Source organism: Oncorhynchus masou, chromosome 4 (assembly GCF_036934945.1).
Source record: "Oncorhynchus masou masou isolate Uvic2021 chromosome 4, UVic_Omas_1.1, whole genome shotgun sequence".
NCBI classification, from domain to species: Eukaryota; Metazoa; Chordata; class Actinopteri; order Salmoniformes; family Salmonidae; genus Oncorhynchus; species Oncorhynchus masou.
The window spans coordinates 10,522,347-10,550,252 of NC_088215.1; the positions used below are offsets into that span (position 1 = coordinate 10,522,347).

Here is a 27,906-nt window from a genome sequence, read left to right on the forward strand (position 1 = left end):
ATGAGCACATAGAACTGCTCTCCTCTCTCTCTCTCTCTCTCTCTCTCTGATGTTCAGTCTCTAGGCCGACCCTGCCTAAATGAATGTTTACAATTACACACTCTTGCTCTCTCTCCCTCTCGCTTTTTGGCTCTCTTTCCTGCTCTCTCTCTCTCTCTCTCTCTCTCTCTCTCTCTCTCTAAAACCAGGAAGCTGTGCAGGGTAGAGATCCGTCACACTCGGTCTCTCTTTTTTTCTTTCTGTCTGTCTCTCGCCTCGCGTTCTACTCTTGTCTCTCGACCAGGCAGCCTTTTGCCTCTCTAGTTCCCCTGTAGTTTCCCTTTTCTCTCTCTTCCCTATTGAAGAGGAACGTTGGTGGTGGATTTGAGCAGGGAGAGATAAAGCAGTGCTCTAGGGGGAAGACTTTCAGAGAGAGCGGTAGGAAGGGAGGCCGCAAGATAAGGAGGGTGATGGCGAGCGAAGAGGCGATGGGGGAGAGCCCGGGGGAGCGGTCGGAAGACAGCGGTCACAATGACACAGCGGTAGGGTTCAAAGGGCGTGTATTTACTGTACTGTACTGTCAGTGTGTGTTGCTGTAGTCAGTCGTTGTGCCTTCTTTCCCATGGGGGGTGTGTGTGTGTGTGTGTGTGTGTGTGTGTGTGTGTGTGTGTGTGTGTGTGTGTGTGTGTGTGTGTGCGTCCAATAAGTGTGTTTCATTTTGTGTCTTGGTACATTCAATTCACAAGTGTCTGTATTTTTGAGTTTCTGGGTCTCTCTTGTTTATGTCAGTTTGCCTTATTGGCAGCTGTCTACTTCCTTTATTGTCTGCTCGCTATTCTTCCCCTCCGCATCCACTTCTCATAATGTTTTTAAATTGCTTTCTGTTTTCTGTCTCTAGCTGACTGACAAGGATATTTCTCCTCTTGTCTGGGTCTCCCTCCTCTCCTCTTTGTCCTCCTGGCTTCATTTGTTTTGTCCTCAGTCCGTCTCGTTCTCTCCTCCCTCTCTCTCTCTCTCTCTCTCTCTCTCTCTCTCTCACTCTTTGTCACACGGGCCCAGCTGTGCATCATCTGCCTCTCTCTTCCCTCTCTTCCTGTCCCCCTCGTGCTGTTTCTCTTTGTTTGTGTTGGCTTTCCACTTCCCCTCTCTCTTTCACTCCCCATGCTCCCTCTCTTGCTCGTCCTGGCTCCCTCTCTTTCTCTTGCATTCTGTGTTCTCTCTGTCTCCCCTGCCTATCCTAGGATCTTTTATCTTCCTACTCTCACTCTCCCACTGTCTCTACTAGTCCGGCCGCCTTTCTCTCTATTTATCTGTCTCTCCCTTCATCTCTCTCTCTCTCTCTCTCTCTCTCTCTCTCTCTCTCTCTCTCTCTCTCTCTTCTCTCTCTCTCTCCCTCTCTCCCTCTCTCTCTGTCTCTCTCTCTGTCTCTCTCTGTCTGTCTCTCTCTCTCTCTCTCTCTCATTACTGCAGGGCTGGAGCCACTGTGAGACATATGGGCAGTAAAGCTGCAGGTGTGCTCTCTCGTTCTCTTTTTCGCTCCCGCGCCCTGCCTCCCTCTCTCTCCCGCTCTCTCTCAAAGCCCTGGGGATGACATGCTCTTTCTACTTGTTTTCCCTGTCTCTCATCATCTCCTCTATCTGCCTTCTCATCCAGTTTATATGTGGTAACTGGTTATTCCCTGCTGTTGCGAGTAGGCGAACAGAGAAATGTGACCATGTTCCACTTGATGAGAGGGAACGTTGATTAGGCCAACTAAGTTAGTACAGAAAACCTATTTCAAAAAGCAGCCATTGTACCTGCATGCGCACACACATTTTGTGTATACGTGTATGTTTGTGTGTGTGTGTGTGTGTGTGTGTGTGTGTGTGTGTGTGTGTGTGTGTTCACCAGCCATGGCCCCATACATAGTGTGTGTGGGAGATGGTGTGTGTGTGTTTATACACTGTGTACACTGCCAAGAGGTGGGAGCACAGAGAGAGAAAGCGTCTGTTTACCTCATGAGGGGCCCTGTGCTCTAACTGTGTACTGACTGTACTGTCTCCCTCATCAAGACACAGAACACACTCCCTCTTGATGTAACACACACACACACACAGTTGCACACACACTCCTGTCAGAGAGACTCTGGGTACCGTAAAGACGGGTGTAATAAATATATGTTCTTTATTTGGGGCCGGCAACCAGGACACACACACACACTGTCAGTGCCTCTGCTTTGGCGTATTGATCAAGATTTTCACCGAAGTTTGTGTATGTCTGGTGACCCTAGACGACTTCCCATGATGGACGACCTGTGAGCTCCGTTACGTCACAATGGAATGGAGTCGCGGCGGAGTGTCAATGGTTCACGGCGGTGTATCTGGGTTCTCTTACCGCCACTGGCCTCACACACACACACACACACACACACACACACACACACACACACACACACACACACACACACACACACACACACACACACACACAGAGAGAGAGAAAGCTGACTCACCCACACCAAAATCCCCTCCCTTGGCCTGACTTAAACTCTCCACATCACTGCAGGTCTCCGGAGTGTGTCGACACGCATGACCCATTGCCAGGGTATTGTTATTATAGAGGGTGTGATCGGTGTACTGACTGGGCTCATGCTTCATCCCCTGTCGTGTGTGTGTGTGTGTGTGTGTGTGTGTGTGTGTGTGTGTGTGTGTGTGTGTGTGTGTGTGTGTGTGTGTGTGTGTGTGTGTGTGTGTGTGTGTGTGTGTGTGTGTGTGTGTGTGTGTGTGTGTGTGAAGCCAGTGGCTGTAAGAGAACCCAGATAGACCGCCGTGGGCGAGCGTGGGCGACAGTATCTCGTGCCAGTAGTGTGTGTGTGACTGTATCTCTGTTCAAATCGTTATCTCGGAGCAGGAAACTCCGGCAGACTGTTTTCCATCGTGAGCTCATGACATTCTAATACAATCTGACCATGTTCTCTCCTTCTCTTCAGTTCCCTCTCTTCTCTCTCTCCTCCGCTGGTCTTATTGAATTAGCCACTGTTAGCATATAGCTAATGGCACCACAATCTATTGAATTAGCCTCTGTTAGCGTATAGCTAACGGCACCACGATCTATTGAATTAGCCTCTGTTAGCGTATAGCTAATGGCACCACGATCTATTGAATTAACCTCTGTTAGCGTATAGCTAATGGCACCACGATTTATTGAATTAGCCCCTGTTAGCGTATAGCTAATGGCACCACGATCTATTGAATTAGCCTCTGTTAGCGTATAGCTAATGGCACCACGATCTATTGAGTTAACCTCTGTTAGCGTATAGCTAATGGCACCACGATCTATTGAATTAGCCTCTGTTAGCGTATAGTTAATGGCACCACGATCTATTGAATTAGCCTCTGTTAGCGTATAGCTAATGGCACCACAATCTATTGAATTAGCCTCTGTTAGCGTATAGCTAATGGCACCACTATCTATTGAATTAGCCAGCCATTATCGCTATGCACTTATTGGTACTTACTGCGTTGGGGATTCCAACCAGACGGCTATGTATTACACGTTGGTGCAGTTGTGTGAAAGTCCTAGTGGGTCTAGGAGCAGCTGGACAACTTGCCGTGTTGACAGTGATATAGGCCTAAGTCAATTGCCATTTAATTGGAGCTCTGGTGGTGCAGACACCGATCTAAGGTCAGTTTTGTGTTTTCCCCGCTAATGGTCAAGGCCAGGATTTGGACCTAGCTGATCCTAGATCTGTGGCAAAGGGCCACTTTTACCCGCAGTTGCCTCACATACTGACACTTCCTCTATCGGGTTTACTATCTTTTCCGTTCATCTTCAACCCCCACACTCTCTATCAAATCATACTTTATTTGTCGCATGCACCGAATATAACAAGTGTAGGCCTTACCGTGAAATGCTTACTTACAAGCCCTTAACCAACAGTGCGAGTTAAGAAAATATTTACCAACTAATCAACCTTGGCCTTCCTGAGCGAAGGGCCAGCTCAGCTAACCTGGGTGCCGGACTCTTTCTACATTCAACAACACTAGTTGCATCACTGCCTTGCCAGTTGCCACACAGATGTGGCTAGACAACAACAAGCTAAAGCAGAAACAGACTGGCAGCACGGCTCCAGTTCAGACATCCTGTGTACCAGACTCTTTCTGCGTTCAACAACATCGCCTTGCCAGCACACAAGGCAACACCAAGCTCCTGAAGCAGAAACAGACGGGTTCAGTTCAGGCGTCCTCTAGGCCTATGATGTGGTAGAAGTAGAACACAACAAAGCAGCACAGTCAGGCTCACACCCCCAGTCAACTCAACACCCACGGTCTTCTACACTACAGTACAGTGTATCCCTAACCAGGCTAACAGTACAGTGCAGGGAGTGCACCAGCCAGTCTGCAGAGCGAGAGTTTCTCTCACCTCGCTCTCCTCCTCCATGCTTTACAGACACAGCAGCAAACTTTGTCATCTTTAATTCAGGTCGCGGCGGGCCTGAAGACCTTGCAAGCCTCCCACCCACTCAGTCTGGGCCTGGAGCAACTCCCCAGGGTCCTAGAGTCGCGCTAACTGCTAGCATTAGCCTCTCCTATCATATTAGATGGATGTTGGGACTAGCTAGCCGTTAGCCCCAGGGTTCTAGAGTGGGTTCCCTCGGAACCACAGGCAGGGAGTGCTAAAGGCTAACTTTATGTTAGCCGCTCCTATCATATCAGATGGATGTTGGCGCTATATAGCCATTAGCCCCATGGTTCTAGAGTGAGTTCGCTAGGAACCACAGGCAGGGAGAGCTAAAGGCTAACTTTATGTTAGCCACTTCTATCATATCAGATGGATGTTGGCGCTAGCTAGACATTAGCCTTTTCCTATAATACCAGTTGGATGAGGCGCTAGCTAAACATTGGTCTCTTCCTGTCATATGATCATATGATCTGCGCTTGCTAACCGTTAACCTCTATTTTTCCTCCTTTCCTGTAATGTGAGCTGACAGCCTGGGCAAGGATGCTCTCTCCTCTGCTCTGTTTCTCCTCCCTCTTGTTAAAGAGTAGCGGTTAGTTTTTAGTGGCCACGGCACTCAGTCCTGTGCACATTATGAGCTCAGAGGAAGTCAAAGGTCAAAATGGCTCATCCTCCCATACTTATTTGACTGGACCCATTCCATTAGTTTTGAAGTGTGTCCTTCCATCCATCCTTGAGGTAATCACTAATCACGGCTGTAACACGTTTTGATTGGTGAAAGCAAAGGGTTCACAGATTTCCCACTCTCAGCCATGTCTATTAGTAGCTAGGTTTCTATCTAAATTGAAACATTTTTTTTAATGAGAATATTGCAAAATCTGCATAAAGAAAATATTTTTCCCACCAGTTGTGTTTCCAGCAAACTGACTTTTGGCAGATACTAATCAGTGCGTGATGAAGTAGTGCACACGCAATTAACTTTTTCGCTTAAGTTTTCGTGTACCGAATAAATATTGAATTAACAAATCAAACTGTAGTTGTCACATGCGCCAAGTGCAACAGGTACAGATAGACCTTACAGTGAAATGCTTACTTACAAGCCCTTAACCAACAAAGCAGTTTTAAGAAAAATACCTCAAATAAACAAGAAATAAAGTCACAAATAATTAAAGAACAGCAGTAAAATAATAATAGCGAGGCTATATACAGGGGGTACCGGTACAGAGTCAATGTGCGGGGGCACCGGTTAGTCGAGGTCATTGAGGTTATGTATACATGTGGGTAGAGTTATTAAAGTGGCTTATGCATAGATAATAACAGAGAGTAGCAGCAGCGTAAGGGGGGGGGGGGCAATGCAAGTAGTCTGGGTAGCCATTTGATTGGATGTTCAGTAGTCTTATGGCTGGGGGATTGAAGCTGTTTAGAAGCTTCTTGAACCGAGACTTGGCGCTCATTGGCGCTCACAGGTGTCATACCAGGCAGTGATGCAACCAGTCAGGTTGCCTGGTATGAGAAGTGCTCGGCCTCCGTCCGCAAGGCACTACAGAGGGTAGTGTAATGGCCCAGTACATCACTGGGGCCAAGCTTCCTGCCATCCAGGACCTCTATACCAGGCGGTGTCAGAGGAAGGCCCAAAAAATTGTCAAAGACTTCAGCCACCCTAGTCATAGACTGTTCTCTCTGCTACCGCACGGCAAGCGGTACCAGAGCGCCACGTCTCGGATGCTCTCTATGGTGCAGCTGTAGAACTTTTTGAGGATCTGGGGACCCATGCCACATCTTTTCAGACTCCTTAGGAGGAATAGGTTTTGTTGTGCCCTCTTCACGACTGTCTTGGTGTGCTTGGACCATGTTAGTTTGTTGGTGATGTGGACGCCAAGGAACTTGAAGCTCTCAACCTGCTCCACTACAGCCCCGCCGATGAGAATGGGGGCGTACTCGGTCCTCCTTTTCCAGGAGTCCACAATCATCTCCTTTGTCTTGATCATGTTGAGGGAGAGGTTGTTGTCCTGGCACCACACGGCCAGGTCTCTGACCTCCTCCCTATAGGCTGTTTCGGCGTTGTCGGTGATCAGGCCTACCACTGTTGTGTCATGGGCAAACTTAATGATGGTGTTGGAGTCGTGCCTGGTCGTGCAGTCAGTGTGTTTGCATTGCATTTTCAACTGTAGTTTTGCTGGTGCGTTAAATAGCGAACGTGCCTACTCTGGTCTTGGTACGTGTGATCGAGCCAACAGCTGGCAGATACCATGCAGTAGGCTACACAATGAGATTAATGGATAAGCGCAATAATGTTTTTATTTGTCAAAACGGCAGTCAAACATGGATCATCATGTCACCAGAATAAGACCCTCGGCATTTATTGGAAAGGAGCATCAAGCTCGTACCGTGCACTTTCACCCCCCTGTGGAGTTCAGAACATATTTCATCTGTAGCCTAATTTAAACTGCATGGTTTCTCGAGTCGTAGTGGGAGGACCACACAACAAGTCATCGCGTGACGCCAAGTTTACTTCAATATGATGGTTATTTGTCAGTATAAAGGCTTTTCCACCACCATTCCTCGCATAATACATTTTACCGACACAAAACGATCTCACCATGTCGAACGGACAGATTATCCGTCGGCATTTATAAAATTGTACCGACACTTCCTGTTTCCATCACAGCTGTCGGGGTTTATTTTTTATTTTTTTTATATGCTATGACTTTACTCACCGAAAAGCAGTGGATGGAAACGTGGTTAGTCATTTACTTCAAAGACAGGACGGAAGGATGCTTTTTTAGTATGTTTGGAACGCGGCCCCCTCTCGTTCTCTCCCTGATAGCAGAGCGACACAGGCAGGAAACAGGAAGGGCCTGAGCTGGTGTGGGACGGATATCCTGTCCCCCTCTAATGTTACTCCTCTACAACCCCAACTATCTTTTCCTTTCTGTTTCTCTACTCCAACTCAATGAGCCTCTGTGTGGTTTTAGCCAGCGGTGTTGTCAGAGGTTCTCTGTCGCTGTGGTCTGGCGGTTGTAATTTGAAGGTGAAAGGGGACTATGTGTTGGCATGGCGATGGGCTGTTTGAGGACGACGACAGCCAGGAGGTGATGTGTTGTTTTTGTATTGTTTACGGTTTTGGGGGGGGGGGACAGGGGGGGGGCAGGGCTGTGATTTCCTATAGCAGTGATTCATTCAGTCTCCCGCTGGTCCCCTGATTGTTTGGCTGGTTTGCTGGCTGGCTTTCTCCCTGAGGGAATTGCAGCTTGTGGTAACCACTGTGCCTCTGACTGTACAGTCAAGCTCCAATTTAGAGCCCAGAACATTGGCAATTTCAGGGGAGACTGTGGACCGGAGAGATGTGACGTCTCGAACGTTGTCGCTAGCTATCGTCCTCCTGAAATATGTATTTAGCCTGCATTTGAGTTTTCTACAAACACATGCTAACATTTGTTCTATCCTCTCTTTCCCACTTCCTTCCTCTCCCTCCTTCTGTCTTCTGTTGCTCCCTTTCCTCTCTCTCCCTTCCCCCAACTTTTTCACCCCTCATCCTCCCCCTCCCTCTTCCCCCTGTCCAGAGTGACCCAGGTGGGCTGTCCGTCTTAGAGCAGCTGGGTCTGGACCAGAGCTCGGACTTCTCAGACGCCGCGGTGCAGCAGCGTCTTGATGAGCAGCGGGAGAGGATCCGCAGGGAGATCAGGAAGGAGCTGAAGATCAAGGAGGGGGCTGACAACCTCCGCAGGGCCACCACCGATAAGAGGAATGCCTCCCAGGTAGGCTAGGTTTCCTCCCTTTACACTCGTACAATAAGTCTCCCCCTTCTTACAATGTAATTGAATCGTTTTATAATAGTTTCGTTGTGTTTACTGGGTCTCATCAAATAAAGCGTAGGGCGTGACATGTAAGTTAACATAGTGACACAGCACAACACAAGGCATGACACCTTCACTGACAAGCATTGATGTAAAGTGCTACGAGCATTGGAAAGTTGCAATGTAAATGTCATTTGTTGTTGTGTGTTATTCACTAGGTGGATTCCCAACTGCGCAGCTCCAACCGCAAGCTGGAAGACCTGCACGCTCAGCTGCAGGAGCTGGACGCTCACATCATGGTCAAGGGAGGAGACGACAACAAGGGTATGTTTTCAGACGATTCCATTTACGCTTTTATGTGTCGCCCTCTTGCGTAGTCATAGCCGTGCAAGTATGACAAGGGAGATTTCTTTGGTTGTCGTGATAGATTGAACCTCAAGGTATTGCGTTGGTATTGCGATGACAACATGTATCTGACCTTTGACACCCCAGATGACCCACCCCAGTCCCCGGGGGCGGAGAGCCGCTCGTCAGCAAGCCAGGACCGCATTGCCGCCCTGGAGAGACAGCTCAACATCGAGCTCAAGGTCAAACAGGGAGCCGAGAATATGATTCCCATCTACGCCAACGGATCCACCAAGGTACTGTCCTCTCTAACCAGCCATCTGCTGATTCATCCCCTCTGTACTTACCGCACCTCTTTCCTCCCTCCCCCATCTGCTGATTGTCCTTGTCTCCTGTCACCTCAGGTCCTCCCCGCTTAAATGCATGCTTCTCCTTAATCTACAGCGATCTGAAAACACAGGAACCGGGAAAAGCAACATGGTGGATTCATACCAGGATTTAGCATATTTATACCACATCAGTGCAGATGCAGAAAAGAAAAGAAAGCAATTTAGACTTGAGGTGATTCATCACATCTTCTACTTCCTGACATGTGACCCGGGTCTTCCTGTGTCTTTCTCCTCCTCCTCCAATCAGGACAAGAAGATGCTGCAGACGGCACAGCAGATGCTGCAGGACAGCAAGACCAAGATCGACATCATCCGCATGCAGATCCGCAAGAATGTGCAGGCCACAGAGCACACCGAGGACACACAGGGTAGGACAGTGTATACTTACCTGTCTGTGTGTCCGTCTGTCTGTGCGGCCCTCTCTCTGTGTGTCCGTCTGTCTGGGCAGTCCTCTCTCTGTGTGTCCGTCTGTCTGGGCGGCCCTCTCTCTGTGTGCCCGTCTGTCTGGGCGGCCCTCTCTCTGTGTGTCCGTCTGTCTGGGCGGCCCTGTCTCTGTGTGTCCGTCTGTCTGGGCGGCCCTCTCTCTGTGTGTCCGTCTGTCTGGGCGGCCCTCTCTCTGTGTGTCCGTCTGTCTGGGCGGCCCTCTCTCTGTGTGTCCGTCTGTCTGGGCGGCCCTCTCTCTGTGTGTCCGTCTGTCTGGGCGGCCCTCTCTCTGTGTGTCCGTCTGTCTGGGCGGCCCTCTCTCTGTGTGTCCGTCTGTCTGGGCGGCCCTCTCTCTGTGTGCCCGTCTGTCTGGGCGGCCCTCTCTCTGTGTGTCCGTCTGTCTGGGCGGCCCTCTCTCGGTGTGCCCGTCTGTCTGGGCGGCCCTCTCTCTGTGTGTCCGTCTGTCTGGGCGGCCCTCTCTCTGTGTGCCCGTCTGTCTGGGCGGCCCTCTCTCTGTGTGTCCGTCTGTCTGGGCGGCCCTGTCTCTGTGTGTCCGTCAGTCTGGGCGGCCCTCTCTCTGTGTGTCCGTCTGTCTGGGCGGCCCTCTCTCTGTGTGTCCGTCTGTCTGGGCGCCTCTCTCTCTGTGTGTCCGTCTGTCTGGGCGGCCCTCTCTCTGTGTGTGCGTCTGTCTGGGCGGCCCTCTCTCTGTGTGTCCGTCTGTCTGGGCGGCCCTCTCTCTGTGTGCCCGTCTGTCTGGGCGGCCCTCTCTCTGTGTGTCCGTCTGTCTGGGCGGCCCTCTCTCTGTGTGCCCGTCTGTCTGGGCGGCCCTCTCTCTGTGTGTCCGTCTGTCTGGGCGGCCCTCTCTCTGTGTGCCCGTCTGTCTGGGCGGCCCTCTCTCTGTGTGTCCGTCTGTCTGGGCGGCCCTGTCTCTGTGTGTCCGTCAGTCTGGGCGGCCCTCTCTCTGTGTGTCCGTCTGTCTGGGCGGCCCTCTCTCTGTGTGTGCGTCTGTCTGGGCGGCCCTCTCTGTGTGTCCGTCTGTCTGGGCGGCCCTCTCTCTGTGTGTCCGTCTGTCTGGGCGGCCCTCTCTCTGTGTGTCCGTCTGTCTGGGCGGCCCTCTCTCTGTGTGCCCGTCTGTCTGGGCGGCCCTCTCTCTGTGTGTCCGTCTGTCTGGGCGGCCCTCTCTCTGTGTGTCCGTCTGTCTGGGCGGCCCTCTCTGTGTGTCCGTCTGTCTGGGCGCCTCTCTCTCTGTGTGTCCGTCTGTCTGGGCGCCTCTCTCTCTGTGTGTCCGTCTGTCTGGGCGGTCCTCACTCTGTGTGTCCGTCTGTCTGGGCGGCCCTCTCTCTGTGTGTCCGTCTGTCTGGGCGGCCCTCTCTGTGTGTCCGTCTGTCTGGGCGGCCCTCTCTCTGTGTGTCCGTCTGTCTGGGCGGCCCTCTCTCTGTGTGTGCGTCTGTCTGGGCGGCCCTCTCTCTGTGTGTCCGTCTGTCTGGGCGGCCCTCTCTCTGTGTGTCCGTCTGTCTGGGCGGCCCTCTCTCTGTGTGTGCGTCTGTCTGGGCGGCCCTCTCTCTGTGTGTCCGTCTGTCTGGGCGGCCCTCTCTCTGTGTGTCCGTCTGTCTGGGCGGCCCTCTCTCTGTGTTTCCGTCTGTCTGGGCGGCCCTCTCTCTGTGTGCCTTCTGTCTGGGCGGCCCTCTCTCTGTGTGTCCGTCTGTCTGGGCGGCCCTCTCTCTGTGTGCCCGTCTGTCTGGGCGGCCCTCTCTCTGTGTGTCCGTCTGTCTGGGCGGCCCTCTCTCTGTGTGTCCGTCTGTCTGGGCGGCTTTCTCTCTGTGTGTCCGCCTGTCTGGGCGGCCCTCTCTCTGTGTGCCCGTCTGTCTGGGCGGCCCTCTCTCTGTGTGTCCGTCTGTCTGGGCGGCCCTCTCTCTGTGTGTCCGTCTGTCTGGGCGGCCCTCTCTCTGTGTGTCCGTCTGTCTGGGCGGCCCTGTCTCTGTGTTTCCGTCTGGGCGGCCCTCTCTCTGTGTGTCCGTCTGTCCCTCCCTCTCTGTGTGTCCGTCTGTCTGGGCGGCCCTCTCTCTGTGTGTCCGTCTGTCTGGGCGGCCCTCTCTCTGTGTGTCCGTCTGTCTGGGCGGCCCTCTCTCTGTGTGTCCGTCTGTCTGGGCGGCCCTCTCTCTGTGTGTCCGTCTGTCTGGGCGGCCCTGTCTCTGTGTTTCCGTCTGTCTGGGCGGCCCTCTCTCTGTGTGTCCGTCTGTCTGGGCGGCCCTGTCTCTGTGTGTCCGTCTGTCTGGGCGGCCCTGTCTCTGTGTGTCCGTCTGTCTGGGCGGCCCTCTCTGTGTGTCCGTCTGTCTGGGCGGCCCTCTCTCTGTGTGTCCGTCTGTCTGGGCGGCCCTCTCTCTGTGTGTCCGTCTGTCTGGGCGGCCCTCTCTCTGTGTGTCCGTCTGTCTGGGCGGCCCTCTCTCTGTGTGTCAACCTGTCTGGGCGGCCCTCTCTCTGTGTGTCCGTCTGTCTGGGCGGCCCTCTCTGTGTGTCCGTCTGTCTGGGCGGCCCTCTCTCTGTGTGTCCGTCTGTCTGGGCGGCCCTCTCTCTGTGTGTCCGTCTGTCTGGGCGGCCCTCTCTCTGTGTGTCCGTCTGTCTGGGCGGCCCTCTCTCTGTGTGTCCGTCTGTCTGGGCGGCCCTCTCTCTGTGTGTCCGTCTGTCTGGGCGGCCCTCTCTCTGTGTGTCCGTCTGTCTGGGCGGCCCTCTCTCTGTGTGTCCGTCTGTCTGGGCGGCCCTCTCTCTGTGTGTCCGTCTGTCTGGGCGGCCCTCTCTGTGTGTCCGTCTGTCTGGGCGGCCCTCTCTCTGTGTGTCCGTCTGTCTGGGCGGCCCTCTCTCTGTGTGTCCGTCTGTCTGGGCGGCCCTCTCTCTGTGTGTCCGTCTGTCTGGGCGGCCCTCTCTCTGTGTGTCCGTCTGTCTGGGCGGCCCGCTCGCTGTTTGTCTGTGTCTCTGTCCATTTATTTGTCTGATTTGCAGGTCAATACTTTGTCCAACTGTCTGCCTGCAAAATGTAACTGTCTATTTTGGACTGTGGCGATATAATCTGTCTCGGAGGTACAGGTTTTGTCTGTGAGGCTGGAAGGTTGCCAGCACATTTCACCTTACCTCAATCCGTCAAATGGCAGCTCCGTCAAAAGGCCATCAATACTGCCCAGCTCTAACCTCTCCCCATGTACAGTATAGTCATCTACCTCCCCCTGAGTGTCCGTCCAGACTGAGACGAGGCTAACAGTAAACAGATCAATGCTCTACAGCCTCAGGGACTGTCTGGATGCTTCTCTCCTGGAGTGAGGAGGGCAGCCAGACTCATTGACATGCCGCGTGTGTGTCTGTCTCTCGCCCTCTCAAAGCTGTGGGCTCAGTAGAAACTCGAGAGGACACTCATACAAACACTTTTGCACACAAACACTGACTCTCAAAGTACATGCACACGCACACACGCGCACGCATTACACACACACACGCACTCATCGTGCGTTACGAGTTAGCAGGCGATCGATGAATCTCAATTGCAGAAGGGCACGTGAATGGGCCTTTATGGGCCCTCCATCCTCAGGAAACAGCTAATGGGGTCATCGGGAGAAGAGAGGGATTGATGGAGGTCAAGAGAGGTAGATGGAGGGAAAGGAGTAAGGAGGGGAGAGGAACTGAAAGCTATTTGGAGGGACTTTAAGGATCATGTGTTCCTATGGGCAGGCGTTTTCTGGTGTACCCATCTGTACCCAACAGAACTCTGGCGAGTGAGGATAGTGTCTTCCAGACTTTTTCCTCATCGCTGGTCAGAAGCACTTCTTCAACTTTCAAATGTAGACATATGTGACGAGATCCTTGTTAAAATGTAGCAGGGTGAATGTGGGGTCGAGGATGGGATTTTCACCCTAAGTGGCTTGAGTGGTTACTTAGCCAACGACTTCCACTTCCACACACACACTTGCAGAAACAGACCCCCATCACACACTCGCCTAAAGGTAAACACATACTCACGTAAAGGTAAATACACACTCCCTCTGTATTTACACAAATGCGCACGCGCGCACACACACACACACCCCTTACGGTCAGACAGAAGGGTCTCTGGCACCCAGCCGAAGACCGTATTAGGAGATAAAGGAATTCAACCACATACCCACTCACCTTTCTCTTCTGTGTCTGGCTCTCTCTTTCTTCACTCTCTCACACTTTCTCTCTCACTTTTTCTCTCTCTCTCTCTCTCTCTCTCTCTCTCTCTCTCTCTCTCTCTCTCTCTCTCTCATTCAACCACATACCCACTTCTCTCTTGTCTGCCCCTCTCTACATGACTCTCTCTTTTCCTTCCCCCTCTCTCACCCCATCCACCTCTGTCACTCTCTCCTTCACTCTCTGCCTCTGTCCTTCCACCCCCTCGCTCTCTCGGTTTCTCTCTCTTCCTTCCCCCCTCTCTCTCTTCCCACCCACCTCTCACGCTCTCCTTCGCTCTCTATCTCCATCGCACCCCTCTCTCTCTCTCTCTCTGTCTGTCTCTTTCTCTCTGTTTCTCTCTCCCCCTCTCCTCCCTCTCACATAAGCACAGTGTACACTCTAAACCTATACAGAACATCCAAAAAGGTTTTGTCCTCGACAATATTCCAACGCATATTGATGAAATGTCTCAACCCCTCTGTTATTCCGCAGTCTGAATAAAAAGGATGTTATGTACTGGAGAGGAGCCATATTTCCCCCCGTCTCTTTTAGCACATCGCCAGTGACGAGTGAAAGCGGAATGGTAGAAGGACCGCTCTAGTCTCGTCCGTTCACCTTTCAAGTCAGGTCAGATTCGGGGTTGTGACAGAAAGCATAAAGGAGAGTGCCTAAACTACACCGACCATCTTTTCCTGATGAATAAAACATTCCAGATCATTTTTTTATTTTTACTTTTTATATATCAGAAACTATCGGAAACTCCTAGACTATTATTGAAGTCAACCTATGTTAACATTATGCATTAAACGCATGCGTCGAGGTCTACTCACTCCTTATATACGCTTTTCACTCATCCCCTCTCTCTCTCTCTCTCTCTCTCTCTCTTTCTCTCTCTCTCTCTCTCTCTCTCTCCCCCCTCCAGGTAACCAGGACGTGTGTGGTGTGGAGCTGCGTATTGAGGAGCTGAGGCACCACTACAGGGTAGAACACGCTGTGGCAGAGGGAGCTAAGAATGTCCTCCGACTACTGGGGGCCAGCAAGGTCCAGGATAAGAAGACCCTGTCAGAGGTACACACCATATGCATGTGTAGACACACACAGAACATGAACACACACCACATGCATGAGTAGACACACACAGAACACGAACACACACCACAGAACTCATTGCGTGCAAACTCACTCTACATGGATGCATATGAATCTATATGTAACCGATGTGAAATGGCTAGCTAGTTAGCGGTGGTGCGAGCTAATAGCATTTCAATAGGGTGACGTCACTTGCTCTGAGACCTTGAAGTAGTTGTTCCTCTTGTCCTGCAAGGGCCACGGCTTTTGTGGAGCGATGGGTAACGATGCTTCGTGGGTGGCAGTTGTTGATGTGTGCAGAGGATCCCTGGTTTGAGCCCAGGTAGGGATGAGGAGAGAAACGGAAGCTATACTGTTACACTTACAACCCCATTCTTAGGAAGAACACCAAAAATTCTGAAATGTTCATCCCTAACTACAACATTTTCAGACAAGATAGAACAGCCAAAAGGGGCAGTGTTGCAATCTACTGCAAAGATAGCCTGCAGAGTTCTGTCCTACTATCCAGGTCTGTACCCAAACAATTTGAACTTCTACTTTTAAAAATTCTCTCACCGTTGCCGCCTGTTATAGACCACCCTCTGCTCCCAGCTGTGCCCTGGACACCATATGTGAATTGATTGCCCCCCGTCTATCTTCAAAGCTCGTGCTGCTAGGCGACCTAAACCGGAACATGCTTAACACCCCAGCCATCCTACAATCTAAGCTTGATACCCTCAATCTCACACAAATGATCAATGAACCTACCAGGGTACCACCCCAAAGCCGTAAACACGGGCACCCTCATAGATATCATCCTAACCAACTTGCCCTCTAAATACACCTCTGCTGTTTTCAACCAAGATCTCAGCGATCACTGCCTCATTGCCTGCATCCGTAATGGGTCAGCGGTCAAACGACCTCCACTCATCACTGTCAAACGCTCCTGAAACACTTCAGCGAGAAGGCATTTCTAATCGACCTGGCCGGGGTATCCTGGAAGGATATTAATCTCATCCCGTCAGTAGAGGATACCTGTTTTTTTTTTAAATGCCTTCCTCACCATCTTAAATAAGCATGCCCCATTCAAGAAAATTAGAACCAGGAACAGATATAGCCCTTGGTTCTCCCCAGACCTGACTGCCCTTAACCAACACAAAAACATCCTATAGCATTCTGCATTAGCATCGAACAGCCCCCGTGATATGCAACTTTTCAGGGAAGCTAGAAACCAATTTACACAGGCAGTTAGAAAAGCCAAGGCTAGCTTTTTCAAGCAGAAATTTGCTTCCTGCAATACAAACTCAAAAAAGTTCTGTGACACTGTAAAGTCCTTGGAGAATAAGAACATCTCCTCCCAGCTGCCCACTGCACTGAAGATAGGAAACACTGTCACCACCGATAAATCCACTATAATTGAGAATTTCAATAAGCATTTTTCTACGGCTGGCCATGCTTTCCACCTGGCTACCCCTACCCCGGTCAACAGCACTGCACCCCCCGCAGCAACTCGCCCAAGCCTTCCCCATTTCTCCTTCTCCCAAATCCAGTCAGCTGATGTTCTGAAAGAGCTGCAAAATCTTGACCCCTACAAATCAGCCGGGCTAGATAATCTGGACACTTTCTTTCTAAAATTATCTGACGAAATTGTTGCCACCCCTATTACTAGCCTGTTCAACCTCTCTTTCGTGTCATCTGAGATTCCCAAAGATTGGAGGAATGGGCCAAAATACCAGCAACAGTGTGTGAAAACCTTGTGAAGACTTACAGAAAACGTTTGACCTCTGTCATTGCCAACAAAGGGTATATAACAAAGTATTGAGATAAACTTTTGTTATTGACCAAATACTTATTTTCCACCATAATTTGCACAGAAATTCATTAAAAATCCTACAATGTGATTTTTTGGATTTTTTTTTCTCATTTTGTCTGTCATAGTTGAAGTGTACCTATGATGAAAATTACAGGCCTCTCTCATCTTTTTAAGTGTGAGAACTTGCACAATTAGTGGCTGACTAAATACTTTTTGGCCCACTGTATATCTATCCTACCCTGCCTTTCTAAGGTCTTTGAAAGCCAAGTCAACAAACAGATCACCGACCATTTCGAAATCCCACCATGCCTTCTCCGCTATGCAATCTGGTTTCAGAGCTGGTCATGGGTGCACCTCAGCCACGCTCAAGGTCCTAAACGATATCTTAACCACCATCGATGAGAAACAATACTGTGCAGCCGTATTCATTGACCTGGCCAAGGCTTTCAACTCTGTCAATCACCACATCCTCATCGGCAGACTCGACAGCCTTGGTTTCTCAAATGATTGCCTCGCCTGGTTCACCAACTACTTCTCTGATAGAGTTCAGTGTGTCAAATCGGAGGGTCTGTTGTCCGGGCCTCTGGCAGTCTCTATGGGGGTGTCACAGGGTTCAATTCTTGAACCGACTCTCATCTCTGTATACATCAATGATGTCGCTCTTGCTGCTGGTGAGTCTCTGAACCACCTCTACGCAGACGACACCATTCTGTATACTTCTGGCCCTTCTTTGAACACTGTGTTAACAACCCTCCAGGCAAGCTTCAATGCCATACAACTCTCCTTCTGTGGCCTCCAATTGCTCTTAAATGCTAGTAAAACTAAATGCATGCTCTTCAACCGATCGCTGCCTCCATCTGCCTGCCTGTCCAACATCACTACTCAGGACGGCTCTAACTTAGAATATGTGGACAACTACAAATACCTAGGTGTCTGGTTAGACTGTAAACCCTCCTTCCAGACTCACATCAAACATATCCATCCAAAGTTAAATCTAGAATTGGCTTCCTATTTCGCAACAAAGCATCCTTCACTCATGCTGCCAAACATACCCTTGTAAAACTGACCATCCTACCAATCCTCGACTTCAGTGATGTCACTTACAAAACAGCCTCCAATACCCTACTCAATAAATTGGATGCAGTCTATCACAGTGCCATCCGTTTTGTCACCAAAGCCCCATATACTACCCACCACTGCGACCTGTACACTGTCGTTGGCTGGCCCTCGCTTAATACTCGTCGCCAAACCCACTGGCTCCAGGTCATCTACAAAACCCTGCTAGGTAAAGTCCCCCTTATCTCAGCTCGCTGGTCACCATAGAAGCACCCACCTGTAGCACGCGCTCCAGCAGGTATATCTCTCTGGTCACCCCCAAAACCAATTCTTCCTTTGGCCGCCTCTCCTTCCAGTTCTCTGCTGCCAATGACTGGAACGAACTACAAAAATCTCTGAAACTGGAAACACTTATCTCCCTCACTAGCTTTAAGCACCAGCTGCCAGGGCAGCTCACAGATTACTGCACCTGTACATAGCCCATCTATAATTTAGCCCAGACAACTACCTCTTTCCCTACTTTATTTATTTTGCTCCTTTGCACCCCATTATTTCTATCTCTACTTTGCACATTCTTCCACTGCAAATCTACCATTCCAGTGTTTTACTTGCTATATTGTATTTACTTTGCCACCATGGCCTTTTTTTTGCCTTTACCTCCCTTATCTCACCTCACTTGCTCACATTGTATATAGACTTATCTTTCTACTGTATTATTGACTGAATGTTTGTTTTACTCCATGTGTAACTCTGTTGTTGTATGTGTCGAACTGCTTTGCTTTATCTTGGCCAGGTCGCAATTGTAAATGAGAACTTGTTCTCAACTTGCCTATCTGGTTAAATAAAGGTTAAATAAAATAAATGAAAAAATTATCCAGGGTTGTGTTCATTGGGTACAAACAGGTGAATATGTGTCTGTACAGAATCTGAAAATACTTCTTTTGAAGTTCATTGAAACTTTTTCATGCCTACCGAGTACGACCCTGGTTTGGTCTTTAGGGTCTCACCCCTATCCTTCCAAATCCCTGAATCTCTCTACCTCCAGGCCTAGTGTCATTTGTAAACCCACACTTCTATACAGTACACACACTTCCTGGTCTATTTTCGAGCATCTCAACCTAATCCGCCCCCTCTCATCTCCTCCAGGCCCAGTGTCGTCTGAGCGAGGCGTCCCAGCGGTTGGACCTCCTGAGGGACTCTCTGGACCAGCGTCTGGCCGACCTGCCGGAAGACCACCCCAAGGCCTGCCTCATCAGGGAGGAACTAGTCCTGGCCTCCTCCCCGGCCTTCAGCTCCCGCCACAGTGCCCCCTACCTTCACAACCAGTACAGCACCCTCAGCAAGCCCTCCCCGCTCACTGGTGAGAGACACTGGTCTAAACGTGTCAATAGGATAGGACTGCACACAACACTCAATAGTATCCGTCACGTTCAACCGTCTACGAATATAATATACCATTTAGCAGACGCTTTTGTCCAAAGTGACTTACAGTCATGCGTGCATGCAATAGACATACTGTACATTCACACTTGTTCTGTTTCGCTGGCATCATGCCCTGGCTTATGGATTCTTCTTGATGGTGGACTATAGACAGTGGTTTCATAGCGGTTAGCTTCACCATGGCATTTCAAACTAAACATGGACAGGAGCATCTTTGCGTCACGCGGTGAAGCGCTTGCTTTAGGTCCAGATAGTGGCGTCTCGGGAGTATGCTTACTCTCTTTCTCTGCCGCCCCCCCCCCCGGTGTCTTCAGGTACTCTCCAGGTGCAGCTGCTGGGCTGTGTGGGGGTGTTGGAGGTGGTCCCGGGGCGCAGTAAGGGCACGGCGGTCATGCTGCCCTGCTACAGCCCCGGGAGGGACGCTCCTTCATGAACCGCAGCAGCAAGAGCAACCTGTACGGACGCAGCGGGAGCGTCAGCGGCAAGACTCCCAGCAAGACCGACGAACTCTCCTGTGAGTGGCTCGGGTAGAGTGAGCGTGTCAAACGAACCATAGCGTTACCATGAATTGGGCTGTTTAATGGATATTTTGTGTAAAGGTGTGTTTGTGTAGTGTGTGTAATAAATGTGTGTGTGTGTTTGTAGCGGAGGTGAGTGCGGTGCTGAAGATGGATAACTCAGTGGTGGGTCAGACAGCCTGGAAGAGTGTAGGGGAGCAGGCCTGGGATCAGACCTTCACTGTGGAGCTGGAGAGGGTGAGCGGTCTCACACACGTACACACACACACACACACACACACACACACACACGTACACACACACAGACAATATTATGCATTCAAATATGCTTACACAAGTACAAATGTCCTCTCTCTCCCTCTCTCTCTCTCTCACACACACACACACGTACGTACTCACTCATACACTCACAAAAGAAACACGTCTTCATACACTCTCTCTCACACACACACACACACACACACACACACACACACACACACACACACACACACACACACACACACACACACACACAAAGGGACCAAACCTCTTCACACAGTCTTGCTCCTACACTAGTCTGCTCTTTGAAGAGGTATCATGTGTCTGTGTGTATCTTAGTTGGAACCTGTTACGTGTGTGTGTGTGTTCCAGTCCAGGGAGATGGAGATAGCAGTGTACTGGAGGGACTACCGCTCGCTGTGCGCTCTCAAGTACCTGAAGCTGGAGGACTTCCTGGACAACCAGAAACACAGAGTTCAGCTGGAGCTGGAGCCTCAGGGGCTGCTTCTGGCTGAGGTAGGTTTCAACACACACAAGACACACACACACACACACGCTGTAAACTTGACACCATTAAAGAAGTGTCAAAACCGTGTTTGGTAAATGAGTTGATCGATCCATTATATAGAGGGCAGTTGTGACGTGTGTGATTTGTTCAGGTGATATTCTTCAACCCGGTGATTGAGAGAGTCCCACGCCTTCAGAGACAGAAGAAGGTCTTCTCCAAACAGCACGGTGAGAGAGGGCAGGGAGAAATCCAGAACCTACTGCTACAGTGGATATCTTACTACAGTATTTCCCACAGAGCTAGAATGAGATTGTATTTCTATGGCGTTTTTATTATGATGATGGCGGAAGGGTTGACCTCACCACAGCACCTCCTTGTCGTCATAACAGATTTAACCGCATGGTGTCTTTTGAAAATGGGTGCGTTTGCTACTGTGTCCAGCTGGATTGATATATTGTGTGTGTGTGTGTGTGTGTGTGTGTTTGAACTGTTCCGGTGTGTGTTTGCAGGCAAGGCTTTCCTGAGAGCTCGTCAGATGAATGTTGACATCGGGACCTGGGTCCGACTCTTGAGGAACGCTATCCCCACCGTCAACAACACCGGAACCTACAGCCCCAATGCACACAACCTCAACTCTGGGTATTACACACACACACACACACACACACACACACACGACTTGGTGCGTGGCCCACGCAAGCAACTTGTACCCAAGTATCTACTCCTCAAATTCATCCCTGTAAGTTGTTGAATGAACTCCACGTAGCTGTGCACTCTGGACCCTGTCGCTAACCACCCTTGTCTGTATGTGTGTGTGTTTGCGTATACATGTGTGTGTGTGTGTTTGCACGTGTTTACAGGGAGATCTCAGTGGAGAAACTAAATCTGGACAGTGACTCTCCAGTCAGGCATGATTACAGGAGAGACTCTGATAATAACACCCCGGTGAGAGAGGGACAGGAAGACGAGAAACCCAATAAGAGAATAGCAAAATACAACATGAGAGGAACCTCACACACTCACCCACTTCATTTACCTCTCTCTCTCACTCCTGGCTTTTGCTTCCTCCCTCCATCTCTCTGTCCTCTTCCTCCCCCCGTCTCTCTGTCCTCTTCCTCCCCCCGTCTCTCTGTCCTCTTCCTCCCTCCGTCGCTCTGTCCTCTTCCTCCCTCTGTCTCTCTGTCCTCTGTTCTCTTCCTCCCTCTGTCTCTCTGTCCTCTTCCTCCCTCTGTCTCTCTGTCCTCTGTCCTCTTCCTCCCCCCGTCTCTCTGTCCTCTTCCTCCCTCCGTCGCTCTGTCCTCTTCCTCCCTCTGTCTCTCTGTCCTCTGTCCTCTTCCTCCCTCCATCGCTCTGTCCTCTTCCTCCCTCTGTCTCTCTGTCCTCTGTCCTCTTCCTCCCTCTGTCTCTCTGTCCTCTTCCTCCCTCTGTCTCTCTGTCCTCTGTCCTCTTCCTCCCTCCGTCGCTCTGTCCTCTTCCTCCCTCTGTCTCTCTGTCCTCTGTCCTCTTCCTCCCTCTGTCCTCTTCCTCCCTCTGTCTCTCTGTCCTCTGTCCTCTTCCTCCCTCTGTCTCTCTGTCCTCTGTCCTCTTCCACCCTCTGTCTCTCTGTCCTCTGTCCTCTTCCTCCCTCTGTCTCTCTGTCCTCTGTCCTCTTCCTCCCTCTGTCTCTCTGTCCTCTTCCTCCCTCTGTCTCTCTGTCCTCTGTCCTCTTCCTCCCTCTGTCTCTCTGTCCTCTGTCCTCTTCCTCCCTCCATCGCTCTGTCCTCTTCCTCCCTCTGTCTCTCTGTCCTCTGTCCTCTTCCTCCCTCTGTCTCTCTGTCCTCTTCCTCCCTCTGTCTCTCTGTCCTCTGTCCTCTTCCTCCCTCCGTCGCTCTGTCCTCTTCCTCCCTCTGTCTCTCTGTCCTCTGTCCTCTTCCTCCCTCTGTCTCTCTGTCCTCTTCTTGTCCCTTTGCTCTCTTTTTCTCAGGAGCGGTTGCCAGTGATCGAGCCCTTCTCTCCCCCAGACCTCACCCCTGATCGCCCTGCCCAAACCCCCCCTCTGAGCAGGTGTGCACCCACACTCGTTCCCGCGGACGCGGTCATTATGCGGACACACGAATGGTCATATATGTACACCTACGCACACGAGGGTTTCACACACACAGCAATGTTATATTGGCGACCACCAGTGACCAAGTGCCTTCCAGGCACCTCCGTTAACCTATGAACTGTTGAAATGCAGTACACACCTCTGGCCATGCTGGACCAGTCACTGTGTTTACTGTGGAGATATGATTTATTGTGGTAATGTGTCTCTCTCTCTACAGTGAACATAAGAAGCTCCTGTGCCTCCAGGACTTCAGGCTGATCGCCGTGCTGGGCCGGGGACACTTTGGAAAGGTACGCGTTTCGAACCTCCCTTTGGCCTTCAAGTCCAAATAAACACTTTGATTTTTGTCGGAAATGTGACCCTTGAACCCTGTCTGTTTTACCTGTCCTCTCTCTTAGGTGCTGCTGTCAGAGTATAAGAAGACAGGAAGTATATACGCCATCAAGGCCCTGAAAAAAGGAGATATCGTTGCACGGGACGAGGTGGAGAGGTACATGTGTGTGTGTGTGTGTGTGTGTGTGTGTGTGTGTGTGTGTGTGTGTGTGTGTGTGTGTGTGTGTGTGTGTGTGTGTGTGTGTGTGTGTGTGTGTGTGTGTGTGTGTGTGTGTGTGTGTGTGTGTGTGCGCGGACCTTTCATTTATACATTTACAAACTTGACTTGTTTTTACATGACTGCAATAATTTGTCATCACACAAGGCTTGAAGTTCAACTCTGAATGCACAGATCTCATTTTCACCACCTCCGCTGTTGTTTTTCTCCTCTCCCTCCAGTCTGATGTGTGAGAAGCGTATCTTTGAGACGGTGAACGTCTCCCACCACCCCTTCCTGGTCAACCTGTTTGCGTGTTTCCAGACCCCGGAACACGTGTGCTTCGTCATGGAGTACACGGCTGGTGGTGACCTCATGATGCACATCCACGCTGATGTCTTCACTGAACCACGGGCTGTGTACGTAGTCCCAGTGTGTGTGTGTGTGTGTGTGTGTGTACCTAGTCCCAGAGTGTGTGTGTGTGTGTGTGTGTGTGTGTGTGTGTGTGTGTGTGTGTGTGTGTGTGTGTGTGTGTGTGTGTGTGTGTGTGTGTGTGTGTGTGTGTGTGTGTGTGTGTGTGTGTGTGTGTGTGTGTGTGTGTGTGTGTATGTACGTAGTCTCAGAGTCTGTGTGTGTGTGTGCGCAGTCCCAGTGTGTGTGTGTACGTAGTCCGAGTGTGTGTGTGTGTGTGTATGTAGTCCATGTGTGTGTACGTAGTCCCAAAGTGTGTGTGTGTGTGTACGTAGTCTGAGTGTGTGTGTGTGTGTGCATAGTCCCAGAGTGTGTGTGTGTATGTATGTGTGTACGTAGTCCCAGAGTGTGTGTGTGTGTGCGTAGTCCCAGAGTGTGTGCGTAGTCCCAGAGTGTGTGTGTGTATGTATGTGTGTGCATAGTCCCAGTGTGTGTGTGTACGTAGTCCCAGAGTGTGTGTGTGTGCGTAGTCCCAGAGTGTGTGTGTGTATGTATGTGTGTGCGTAATCCCAGTGTGTGTGTGCGTAGTCCCAGAGTGTGTGTGTGCGTAGTCCCAGAGTGTGTGTGTGCGTAGTCCCAGTGTGTGTGTGTGTGTGCATAGTCCCAGAGTGTGTGTGCGTAGTCCCAGTGTGTGTGTGTGTGCATAGTCCCAGTGTGTGTGTGCATAGTCCCAGAGTGTGTGTGTACGTAGTCCCAGAGTGTGTGTGTGTACGTAGTCCAAGAGTGTGTGTGTGTATGTAGTCCCAGAGTCTGTGTGTGTGTGTGTGTAGTCCCAGAGTCTGTGTGTGTGTGCGCGTGCGCGTAGTCCTGGTGTGTGTACGTAGTCCCAGAGTCTGTGTGTGTGTACGTAGTCCCAGAGTGTGTGTGTACGTAGTCCCAGAGTGTGTGTGTGTATGTAGTCCCAGAGTGTGTGTGTGTGTGTTTGTGTGTACGTAGTCCCAGAGTGTGTGTGTGTGTGTGTGTGTGTGTGTGTGTGTGTGTACTCCACTTTTTTGAATAGGTGTCTTACATGTTTCTGTCTCTGTTGACAGGTTCTATTCAGCCTGTGTGGTTCTGGGGCTGCAGTTTCTCCATGACCACAAGATTGTGTACCGGTGAGTCAACGACACACATCTACTCTCTTAGCGTTCCATCCAAGTCCATGACCGGTCTGTAACATTTCCTATGTCCTCCCTCCTCCAGAGACCTTAAACTAGACAACTTACTGCTGGATACAGACGGATATGTAAAGATTGCCGACTTTGGACTTTGTAAGGAAGGTGGGTGGTCAGAAGTTTGTCGAATCTTTACACTTCTATGACGCGTACGTCTGGATACCTAGTGTGTGTGAACACTCATGTGAGTGCGAGTTTTGTGTGTGCCCGACCTGCGTGCGTCTCTTCCTGCCTGCATGCTTAACACTGTGTAATAACATCTCCCCCTCTATAGGGATGGGCTATGGGGACAGGACCAGTACGTTCTGTGGTACTCCAGAGTTCCTGGCCCCTGAGGTCCTGACTGACACCTCTTACACCAGAGCAGTGGACTGGTGGGGCCTGGGGGTCCTCATCTATGAGATGCTGGTGGGAGAGGTGAGACATCATTGAAGAGTTGGACAAAATATAGATATGGGAGGACAGAAGATATCTGTCCACTCTTTATTTGAGTAGACATATTCAATGTACATCACTTGGTAGCAGTATACTGTGAACAGAAATGTGTCGATTCACATCAACAACAAAAAATCTCCTTGGGTTTGGTTTGTGTCTATATTGTGAGGTCTGGTATTTATAAATGGGTTTCCCACTCAATTGTCGGAGTGTATTTCTCTGCTAGTCGCCCTTCCCTGGTGACGATGAGGAGGAGGTGTTTGACAGCATCGTGAATGACGAGGTCCGCTACCCACGATTCCTCTCCACAGAGGCCATCGCCATCATGAGGAGGGTATGTGACCACACACAGAGGTCCATGGTCTGTGGCACCTCACAGATTTGTCCGTTTATTGATGGTAATGTTGTTGTCCTTGTCTCTTTAATTCATGATTTTGTTTACCTGGGAACAGCAGTTCTGATAAGACTCTCCCTCCCAATAACGCCCATAATTCTCTCATTCGCAAGTTTAGTATAACAGCTGGTAATTTGACTTCTATAACGGCTATCAATATTCATGTGATTTGTGTGTGTGTGTGTGTGTGTCATGAACAGCTGTTGAGGAGGAACCCAGAGAGAAGACTAGGCTCTGGTGAGAAAGATGCTGATGAGATAAAGAAACAGCCTTTCTTCCGGGTGAGTCAGAAATCCATGACACCATGTTCATCTTTTTCCATTTCTCTTCATCCCACACTTGTTGTTTTTGCAGGAACATATTTTTTCCACCGTGATGTTGCTTTTTGTTAACCCCGTTTTTCTCTCTCTCTCTCTCTCTCTCTCTCTCTCTCTCTCTCTCTCTCTCTCCTCCAGGGTCTGGATTGGGAGGCCCTGTTACAGAGGAAGCTGCCCCCTCCCTTCGTTCCCTCCATCAAGGGCCGAGAGGACGTCAGCAACTTTGACGAGGAGTTCACCGCCGAGCCTCCCGCCCTGACGCCGCCGCGCGAGCCCCGCACTCTCTCCCGCAAGGACCAGGACAGCTTCTGCGACTTCGACTACGTCTCCGACCTCTGCTAGGGGTCGAGAGGTTGTGACCTCTATCACATCATCATCATCATATGAGGGTCATGGGGTCACGGCAGTCTGCAAGGGTGGTCTGCATCCACCACACTGTGAATGTGATATGAAAAACGGAGAAGGGTCGGTCTGTAGTGTAGTCTACGTCTGTGTGGGAGGTATGAACTAGAGGAGATTAATGCAGACCCAGGCCAAGACTCTGTGACTGTGTTGTTTTTTTTACACTGCAGCAGCATCTCACACAACTGTGAGAAGGGGCCCGTCAAGAGAACTGGTGGTTGATGGGAAATGAAGTTCTGTTACAATGAGACTCTGTTTTCCAAAGGAAAAGAAGACAGAAAAAAAGAAACTGTGACGCCCGCTAAGCTTGTGCCACCTCCTCCCTATCTAGAACACTCCAATGGCTGTGTCCTTACAAGAACTTGTCATAACATGTGTAACTTCTACTACACAGTCAACCCCTTTTAACTTTGCCTTCCAGTTCCATCCTCCTTTGTACCAGTGTTGTAGTCTGCTCTGAGATCTGAGGATCTCCATGTAACGTTCAGGGTTGGGATCCATTCCATTTCAATTCAGTCAATTCAGGAAATCAATTGGAATTTCAGTTTATTTCCTGAATTGAAATGGAATGGACCCCAACCTTGGTTCCTTCATACTGTGACAAAACACAAATAATATTTGGGAGAGGGTGTGGTGGGGTGGGTGCATGGCTTGAAATGATGCCTTAAATTTCTACTAGGATCTATTGAAATGCATTTAATTTGGTTATGTTGTGGTCCTTGGTAACTAACTGTGGTCCTTGGTATGCAATGAGGGTGATAATGTTTTACATTAATGCTAAGAGGAGACAAGGAAGTACCTCCATCTGCCTATCAAAATGATTGCATGGAGGAAGTTGAATCAACAGTGTGTAGAATCATCTATATATATATGTATTCTGCATTGTTACAACATTGTGAACAATCACCCATCAAGTTACCCATTGCTAGTTTTGTGTCAACAGAAGGGGTAAAGAACCACTGCTTGGAGGAACTGTCAAATGTGATCCAACCAGATCATGAGTGCATTCACAATGGGCAATTGTTGCCCTTTTAACATTCTTTAAAATGTTCTGATTTGAGTTATTATGGGGGGGGGTCTGTTTTTGGTTGATAATGAAGTCGTTGAGAAAAGCAACAGAGAGGGTTATTGAATTTATTCTGTTGCCTTTTAATTGGTCCAGTCTGTGAATTTTATAAAAGGGTGTGTCATGTGGGAGTCCATTTGGTCATATCTGAACACACAAAAGAAAGGCTGAAGGATGCATGTCTCGTTCCAAACATGTAAATATTCACACAAACGAACACACACTGAGAGACTTTAATGCTCAAGACACTCAAATTCAATCAGTGGCATGAAGCGGAAACACATCCAGGCAATGAATCATGCTCAGGCTTCTCCAGGTTGAAGTGACCATTAAGAACAGGTCTAGGATCAGTTTATTCCAACCTCCAACCACTAGGAAAAGAAAACTGACCTTAGATCAGAACTTAGAGGCATCTTCATCCTCCAACTACAGTACATGCTCGTCTGCAGAAGTCAACAGAAAACAAACTTGACCTCCCTTGTCTCTGTGTATGGGTGTGTGTTGTGAATCGTGTTTGTCTGGCTGCAGACTCTACTTATCGTGTGTACGACTATACAAAAGGAAGTGAAAGTATGAGATTAGTTATTTATAAAGAAAATCTGTTGGGAAACCTGTGTATACGGTTTACTGTGTTTGATTGGGTGTCTCATCATCAGACCATTCTCTGTCACCTCCCTGCTATTAATGCAATGCTCTATTTTCACAAGTAGGATGGTCATAAAACAAAGGTCATTTTTAGACAAGCTTTACCATGTGAACTCGTGAAGAATGTCCTGAAAGTATCAACTCATGTCCTCTCAAATTCATGTAGAAAACGATGCAAAGAATCATAAAAAAGA

General features: G+C 49.9%; 1 protein-coding gene across 1 annotated transcript; it reads left to right on the plus strand.

Annotated features, from left to right (window-relative positions):
* The first annotated feature begins 201 nt into the window (after positions 1-201).
* On the plus strand, positions 202-27,685 carry LOC135523695 (serine/threonine-protein kinase N1-like). The gene is given in 24 exon segments (XM_064950531.1): positions 202-521; positions 7,980-8,174; positions 8,432-8,537; positions 8,706-8,854; positions 9,195-9,315; positions 14,472-14,617; positions 18,633-18,846; positions 19,241-19,342; positions 19,345-19,440; positions 19,572-19,681; positions 20,078-20,221; positions 20,365-20,440; positions 20,723-20,852; positions 21,074-21,158; positions 22,177-22,256; positions 22,517-22,589; positions 22,698-22,789; positions 23,071-23,247; positions 24,331-24,393; positions 24,482-24,558; positions 24,728-24,870; positions 25,115-25,222; positions 25,483-25,563; positions 25,738-27,685. Coding segments are annotated over 24 exon segments (2,844 nt in total). The 5' UTR covers positions 202-449; the 3' UTR covers positions 25,942-27,685.
* Positions 27,686-27,906: the final 221 nt, after the last annotated feature.